At 45.6% G+C, this 8,215-nt stretch overlaps 1 protein-coding gene across 1 annotated transcript; it reads right to left on the bottom strand.

Moving 5' to 3' along the window:
* Window positions 1-2,195: 2,195 nt before the first annotated feature.
* Window positions 2,196-5,504, bottom strand: LOC127920539 (voltage-dependent calcium channel gamma-1 subunit-like). Its single transcript, XM_052504587.1, has 4 exons — window positions 5,460-5,504; window positions 5,238-5,367; window positions 2,661-2,798; window positions 2,196-2,467 (listed from the first exon to the last, which is right to left on the bottom strand). The coding sequence occupies exons 1-4, from the start codon at window positions 5,502-5,504 to the stop codon at window positions 2,226-2,228; spliced, it is 555 nt and encodes a 184-aa protein (XP_052360547.1). The 3' UTR covers window positions 2,196-2,225.
* Between the last annotated feature and the right edge of the window lie 2,711 nt (window positions 5,505-8,215).

The raw sequence follows: 8,215 nt of genomic DNA, 5'->3' as shown, positions 1-8,215 counted from the left end.
GAGAGAGAGAGAGAGAGAGAGAGAGAGAGAGAGAGAGAGAGAGAGAGAGAGAGAGAGAGAGAGAGAGAGAGAGAGAGAGAGAGAGAGAGAGAGAGAGAGAGAGAGAGAGAGAGAGAGAGAGAGAGAGAGAGAAAATACAATATGAGGAGAGGTACACAATGGGAGATATTGCCATTCAGTGAAGACAATGTATCTGTCCAATAATCACTGCGGTGGGCTTGAATGTTTTGTGTTCAAGCTAGATTGCAATGGATTGTTTGATGAAGCCACTATTGAACAAAAAACAACATAATATCTATCATCTTCATAGGCCCATGTTTAAAACATACAAGTACTGTATACACGCTGTACATTCTAGGTTTCCTCTGTAAACAACAAGCAGCAGTGTAGCTCCCTAACTAATACAGTAGATCTGTGTACAGGCATTGCACTGGAGCTTCAATATGGTTTCATCCATTGATACATGTTAAATAAATACACATTGTTTGTAGCTGCCTGGAGGGGTGAACATTTACAATGCAACGTTCATTAAAGCATTAACTTATTTCATTACAAAAATGTAGATTGCTAGAGCGGAAATGTATATTAGAAGTGTACAAGACAGCTCAAACTATATTAAATTACAGTAGTAGCAGCTCACTATGTTGCCATGTTCTTTAGCTCTTTCTGTCTCTGTGGTCATTTTATAGCAAAAGACACATTTTAATACTGTACATTAGGTGCGTTCGTAAATTCACTTTAGAGTGTCAGAGTGCACTCGGAGTGTGCTTTGAGTGTTTGTAAATTCAGAGTGTTGTCAGATTGTCCGTTCATAACTTCAGAGTGTTTCGATCTCGGAGCGTTCAGAGTGCACACTGGACACTCTGGCCGAGGTGTAGGGTTGATCTGAGCATTCTGACTTTACGTCGGCCTTCAAGCTCCCAAGCCAACTGGCTAAACTTGCTTAGCTTGCTTGCTAGCTACTTTCAGACACAAATGATAGAACACTTCACTCTGAACATGTTACTCACCCTTGCAGAGCTGCTATTAGTGCTAGAGTGTTTTCATGTCATCAAGAGGGTTAGTGACTGTAACTGTGTTACTGGCAACAATTTAATTCAGTTTTTTAGCCGATGTTTACTTAAATCTGTCATAACAACCGAGTTTAGGCAGTTCGTAAATTCATAAATTATTCTGCGCTCTGGCACTCTCCAACCAGAGTGTTCTGAAATCGAAGTAAGTTGCCATGGTGAATTTACTAATGCACCCTATATAAGGGCAGTCCTCAAGTGCCACAGTGTCTGTTGCTTAGTAACGGATGATATGGACCAGGAGAGCGGACACTCTGTAATCAATGATAGAAATGTATCAGTTAAGGACCAAAGAAAGGAAAACCTGTGGCCCTCGAGGACTGCTCAGAGATCCTGCCTTACATCTTTATCTGTACACTTAAAACCAAGCAGTGTAGTGCAGTATTTCCCCTTCTACTATTACTTAGGCGGGGTGCCCCACTCTCATTCATCTGTATCCTTAACTCTGTTGCCCCCACCACCAGCCTCAATTTAGTTTATCTTCCGTTGGATTCTATAAAAATATGTATGGTTTTGGCAGCCTTTGTTGAAGATTCCCTGGTCTAAACTAAGTGGAGTCTACTACTAGTCTAAGGGCTCCATGGAGTCTGGCTCTGGTCTGTTCTGGCTCTGCGTCCATACAGGTCTCCCAGGGGTTGATCTGGGCATGTCTAATCTGATCTACTACTAGTCTAAGGGCTCCATGGAGTCTGGCTCTGCGTCCATACAGGTCTCCCAGGGGTTGATCTGGGCAGGTCTAATCTGATCTACTACTAGTCTAAGGGCTCCATGGAGTCTGGCTCTGCATCCATACAGGTCTCCCAGGGGTTGATCTGGGCAGGTCTAATCTGATCTACTACTAGTCTAAGGGCTCCATGGAGTCTGGCTCTGCATCCATACAGGTCTCCCAGGGGTTGATCTGGGCAGGTCTAATCTGATCTACTACTAGTCTAAGGGCTCCATGGAGTCTGGCTCTGCGTCCATACAGGTCTCCCAGGGGTTGATCTGGGCATGTCTAATCTGATCTACTACTAGTCTAAGGGCTAGGGTCTGGCCATGGTCTCCCAGGGGTCTGGGCATGTCTAATCTGCTATACTACTAGTCTAAGGGCTCCATGGTCTGGCCCCATACAGGTCTCCCAGGGGTTGATCTGGGCAGGTCTAATCTGATCTACTACTAGTCTAAGGGCTCCATGGAGTCTGGCTCTGCATCCATACAGGTCTCCCAGGGGTTGCGTGGCATCTGGGGCATGGAGATGATCAACAGGCTGAGACCACTGAAGACCAGGAGGACGAAGGAGGTGCAGGCACATTCAAACGACCAGGAGTAGTAGTACTGTTCCCAGACGGTCTCCTCGCTGTCAATCATCCGCTTGGTGGAGTTCCGCATCACCTCAACAGAGATGATGATGCAGAGACCTAGAGGGAGAAGGGGTACAGGTGAGGATGGATGGATGGGACAGACGGAAAGGACAAACTAATTAACAAACTAATGAACAAATGAACAAATATCTGATGAACCTGGATGGACAGGCAGAAACATGTACAATGTTCTTTGTAGTCATGCCTGATGTATGACGTGAATATCTCAGTCAAAGTAGATGTGTCTGACCTGCGAAGGCAAAGAACATCCCAGCAGGCCTCAGCAGGTAGTCCCTCCCCTTCCTGAAGGAGCACACGACACACAGCGACCCCAGGGTCATAAAGGCCAGGCTGAACACAGCAATGGCTGCTGCTGAGAGGTTGTACTCTGAGAGAGAGAGAGAGAGAGAGAGAGAGAGAGAGAGAGAGAGAGAGAGAGAGAGAGAGAGAGAGAGAGAGAGAGAGAGAGAGAGAGAGAGAGAGAGAGGGAGAGAACCTGGATTTTTTTCAGTGGAGAGAAAATGTTCTGGAATAGGGAGATACTACCTCAACTTGTCCAAAAAGAACACATATTCCCATGTTTCTGTTGCAAAACGTTTTGCTACGTTTAACATTGTTTATGACAGTGCTAATGAGTCAACTTTGAGGTTTTGTATTGTAATGTTGTGTATTGTAATGCCAGAAAGAAGGATCTTCAAGTCAAGCATTTCAGAGGATCGGGGGCCCTCAATCTGTTAATCTTTCCATCTTGATTTCCAACAGAAAATCATTCAGTTCTTACTGTAACCCATCTCCCATTCTAAGGCATTGGAACTCCCACTAACCCATCCCCCCTCCACTTAACCTTAATCAGCATGAAGAGAATACAGCAGAGAGCCTTCTTGAACAGTGTCTTCGTTAACCATCACTGACTATATAGTTAGCCTGGTTGAACCAGCAGACTGAATGGTGCGATCCCCACTGTTTCACTGAGCTCAGCATTCAGTCTGGTTTAACCATGCTACAATACACTAAAACCGTCTATTAACACTGCTTCTAGGAGAGGAGTGATGAAGAAAGAAGCCTTGTCTCCAGGTGACTCATCCGACTCTCCTCTCTAACCCCCCTCCAATCCTCCAGGCCCATTGTAGAGATTACGATAAGCCAGGGCTCACTTTCCCGTCGTAACGCCCTGACTGAGCAGCAGGAGAGCATGGAGCGTAAAATAAGCGTTATCGTTCCACTCAAGTAGCTACTTTTGTCATGGCTTGGCTGTGGAGAGACACAGAGGAGACATACAATCTGTGTCTACATGCATAACCTCAGACGTTACGGTGGGCTGCCTCTGCCTGTGATACCGACCTGCTAGGGATTCTTATGGAAGCGTCCCAAATGGCACCCTATTCCTTATATACAGTAGTGCCCTACTTTTGACTAGAGTCCGTAAAGAGACATTTGGGACATAGGCACAGCCAATAGGTCCACAGGGCAAAGTGACGTTTTCAACTAAATTCACACAAGCAGGGATGAGAGGGGACGGAAGCAACCTTTCCTCCATTAAAAGCGGTGCAGAATCCTGATTTCAACCAATAAGTGTAACGTCTGCTTCCAAATCACATTCTCAAACACGTAGATCCCCTGAAGGCAACTCATTTTCCAGCCCACTTTCCAGCTCACACTCTCAAACACATAGATCCCCTGAACGCAGCTCACTCTCCAGATCCCAATCACCTGAATTCTGATCATCTGTTCACACACCTGTATGTCATTATCACACTCTATTTAGTTCAGTTATTTGCACCCAATCATTGTGAGGTATTGTTTGTTTTGTGACACACTTCTATATGGCGCTCTGGTTTCCCCGTAATGTCCTCCTCCTGTGTATAATATAATAATAATAATATAATAATAATAATAATAATAATAATATAATAATATATGCCATTTAGCAGACGCTTTTATCCAAAGCGACTTACAGTCATGTGTGCATACATTCTACATATGGGTGGTCCCGGGAATCGAACCCACTACCCTGGCGTTACAAGCGCCATGCTCTACCAACTGTGCTACAGAAGGACAGTGTATGATAGTGTTGCCTGCCTCCCTCAAAAGTTACTTCACCTTCAACCAGTAAATCCTGCTGATGACTAGCCATGCTAGCTTTCTACCTGTCTGTCTTAATGAGTGTTGTCATGCTTACAGCATACTCTGCACTCAACAATGTATATTTGTAAGGGGTCTGCAGTAGTCTCCTAGAATAGCATCTATTTTGAGGAGAGCAATGTGAGATGCGGAAAGATCTCGTTTTTTCCCCTGACGCGGGGATAATAACTAATAGCAGGCACGTGTGTGTGTGTGTGTGTGTGTGTGTGTGTGTGTGTGTGTGTGTGTGTGTGTGTGTGTGTGTGTGTGTGTGTGTGTGTGTGTGTGTGTGTGTGTGTGTGTGTGTGTGTGTGAGAAAGGGAAAGGGAGAGAGAAAGTGTTCGCCAATCACAGAGTGTTCCATTCATGTCTGTGTTTTGACTGAATGTGTTTTATTGTCATGCTGAGAGCCCAATGAGCAGTCCCATAGACACATAGTATACATCTCATTCCTATTCACCCTGCCTCCCCCTCAACAGCATAGGCCCCTCATTGCTTGAAAACAAGGATTAACAGTTCTGATATTTAAGGAAATGCACCATATTTGAGGGAATTGTACTCATGTATTACTCAATTTACAACTCAAAACTGAAGTTGTAAATTGCTTAAAATCGCCACAGTGGTGAATCTGACCGAATGTATTTTTAAAAAATGTTGCACTGTGGCTCATTCACCGGAAGCCTGTAACGAAGGAGAGAGAACTCACCTTTCTGAGTTTTGGCTTGGAACCCTTTGGCCTCTTGTTCCTTAGTGAAGTGTTTGAAGTAGGAGCAGTTCTTGGCTGCGGAGGGAAAGAGATGAAAACATTTATTGAAGTGGGTGCAGGTGCATGGTGGCTATGGGTTGTAATCAGCCTCCCAATGCTCCAGCACTACCAATGAGCCTGGCAGCCATTTTATTTTTTCAAAGACCACCGTTGCCGTCGCACCGTGAAGTCTTCTAGGCAGAGAGATCTGTAAATGTTGTAATTCATTTTTTATTTTTGTGTGTTTTTTGTGTCATTATTAAAATCTATTTGGGGTGTTTGACTTTTCTGATCACTTACATCTCGTGGTCTTGACTCTCAGAGTTGAAGAATTGGGATGAAACGTCTATATTTTTGGCTTATAGCCAGCTAGCTGGCTGTTTGTATTTAAATGGTTATTGTTTCATCTGTCAGGAAGAATAACAACAAGTACAGCATGCTGTGTCCAGAGATGGCAGAATAGTTTGGATCATTTCATCATTAATAAACATTACTTCAAAAAATGTGCCTAAAATCCCGTGTTTCTGTGTCAAACGTTTTTTCAAATCAAATCTAATTTTATTTGTCACATACACATGGTTAGCAGATGTTAATGCGAGTGTAGCGAAATGCTTGTGCTTCTAGTTCCGACAATGTAGTAATAACCAACAAGTAATCTAACTAACAATTCCTAAACTACTGTCTTATACACAGTGTAAGGGGATAAAGAATATGTACATAAGGATATATGAATGAGTGATGGTACAGAGCAGCATACAGTAGATGGTATCGAGTACAGTATATACATATAAGATGAGTATGTAAACAAAGTGGCATAGTTAAAGTGGCTAGTGATACATGTATTACATAAGGATGCAGTCGATGATATAGAGTACAGTATATACGTATGCATATGAGATGAATAATGTAGGGTAAGTAACATTATATAAGGTAGCATTGTTTAAAGTGGCTAGTGATATATTTACATCATTCCCATCAATTCCCATTATTAAAGTGGCTGGAGTTGAGTCAGTGTCAGTGTGTTGGCAGCGGCCACTCAATGTTAGTGGTGGCTGTTTAACAGTCTGATGGCCTTGAGATAGAAGCTGTTTTTCAGTCTCTCGGTCCCAGCTTTGATGCACCTGTACTGACCTCGCCTTCTGGATGATAGCGGGGTGAACAGGCAGTGGCTCGGGTGGTTGATGTCCTTGATGATCTTTATGGCCTTCCTGTAACATCGGGTGGTGTAGGTGTCCTGGAGGGCAGGTAGTTTGCCCCCGGTGATGCGTTGTGCAGATCTCACTACCCTCTGGAGAGCCTTACGGTTGAGGGCGGAGCAGTTGCCGTACCAGGCGGTGATACAGCCCGCCAGGATGCTCTCGATTGTGCATCTGTAGAAGTTTGTGAGTGCTTTTGGTGACAAGCCGAATTTCTTCAGCCTCCTGAGGTTGAAGAGGCGCTGCTGCGCCTTCTTCACGATGCTGTCTGTGTGAGTGGACCAATTCAGTTTGTCTGTGATGTGTATGCCGAGGAACTTAAAACTTGCTACCCTCTCCACTACTGTTCCATCGATGTGGATAGGGGGGTGTTCCCTCTGCTGTTTCCTGAAGTCCTCAATCATCTCCTTAGTTTTGTTGACGTTGAGTGTGAGGTTATTTTCCTGACACCACACTCCGAGGGCACTCACCTCCTCCCTGTAGGCCGTCTCGTCGTTGTTGGTAATCAAGCCTACCACTGTTGTGTCGTCCGCAAACTTGATGATTGAGTTGGAGGCGTGCGTGGCCACGCAGTCGTGGGTGAACAGGGAGTACAGGAGAGGGCTCAGAACGGGGGCCCCAGTGTTGAGGATCAGAGGGGGGAGATGTTGTTACCTACCCTCACCACCTGGGGGGGCCCGTCAGGAAGTCCAGTACCCAGTTGCACAGGGCGGGGTCGAGACCCAGGGTCTCGAGCTTGATGACGAGCTTGGAGGGTACTATGGTGTTGAATGCCGAGCTTTAGTCGATGAACAGCATTCTCACATAGGTATTCCTCTTGTCCAGATGGGTTAGGGCAGTGTGCAGTGTGGTTGAGATTGCATCGTCTATGGACCTATTTGGGCGGTAAGCAAATTGGAGTGGGTCTAGGGTGTCAGGTAGGGTGGAGGTGATATGGTCCTTGACTAGTCTCTCAAAGCACTTCATGATGACGGAAGTGAGTTCTACGGGGCGGTAGTCGTTTAGCTCAGTTACCTTAGCTTTCTTGGGAACAGGAACAATGGTGGCCCTCTTGAAGCATGTGGGAACAGCAGACTGGTATAGGGATTGATTGAATATGTCCGTAAACACACCGGCCAGCTGGTCTGCGCATGCTCTGAGGGCGCGGCTGGGGATGCCGTCTGGCGCTGCAGCCTTGCGAGGGTTAACACGTTTAAATGTCTTACTCACCTCGGCTGCAGTGAAGGAGAGACCGCATGTTTTCGTTGCAGGCCGTGTCAGTGGCACTGTATTGTCCTCAAACCGGGCAAAAAAGTTATTTAGTCTGCCTGGGAGCAAGACATCCTGGTCCGTGACTGGGCTGGATTTCTTCCTGTAGTCCGTGATTGACTGTAGACCCTGCCACATGCCTCTTGTGTCTGAGCCGTTGAATTGAGATTCTACTTTGTCTCTGTACTGATGCTTAGCTTGTTTGATAGCCTGATGCAATACGAAACATATCCCAGTCCACGTGATGGAAGCAGTCTTGGAGTGTGGAGTCAGCTTGGTCGGACCAGCGTTGGACAGACCTCAGCGTGGGAGCCTCTTGTTTTAGTTTCTGTCTGTAGGCAGGGATCAGCAAAATGGTGTCGTGGTCAGCTTTTCCGAAAGGGGGCGGGGCAGGGCCTTATATGCGTCGCGGAAGTTAGAGTAACAATGATCCAAGGTTTTTCCACCCCTGGTTGCGCAATCGATATGCTGATAAAATTTAGGGAGTCTTGTTTT

The sequence above is a fragment of the Oncorhynchus keta genome, unplaced genomic scaffold (assembly GCF_023373465.1).
Source record: "Oncorhynchus keta strain PuntledgeMale-10-30-2019 unplaced genomic scaffold, Oket_V2 Un_contig_1985_pilon_pilon, whole genome shotgun sequence".
Classification (NCBI taxonomy): Eukaryota; Metazoa; Chordata; class Actinopteri; order Salmoniformes; family Salmonidae; genus Oncorhynchus; species Oncorhynchus keta.
This window is presented reverse-complemented; position numbering and strand designations above follow the sequence as displayed.

Bases quoted from the DNA above. Each gene is read 5' to 3' on its own strand.
- LOC127920539 (XM_052504587.1), bottom strand. From the start codon at position 5,504: ATGAATTACAACATTTACAGATCTCTCTGCCTAGAAGACTTCACG. The intron at 2,799-5,237 runs GTGAGTTCTCTC...TCTCTCTCTCAG, and splicing joins CCAAGCCAAAACTCAGAAAG to AGTACAACCTCTCAGCAGCA. The intron at 2,468-2,660 runs GTCAGACACATC...TTCTCCCTCTAG, and splicing joins GATGTTCTTTGCCTTCGCAG to GTCTCTGCATCATCATCTCT.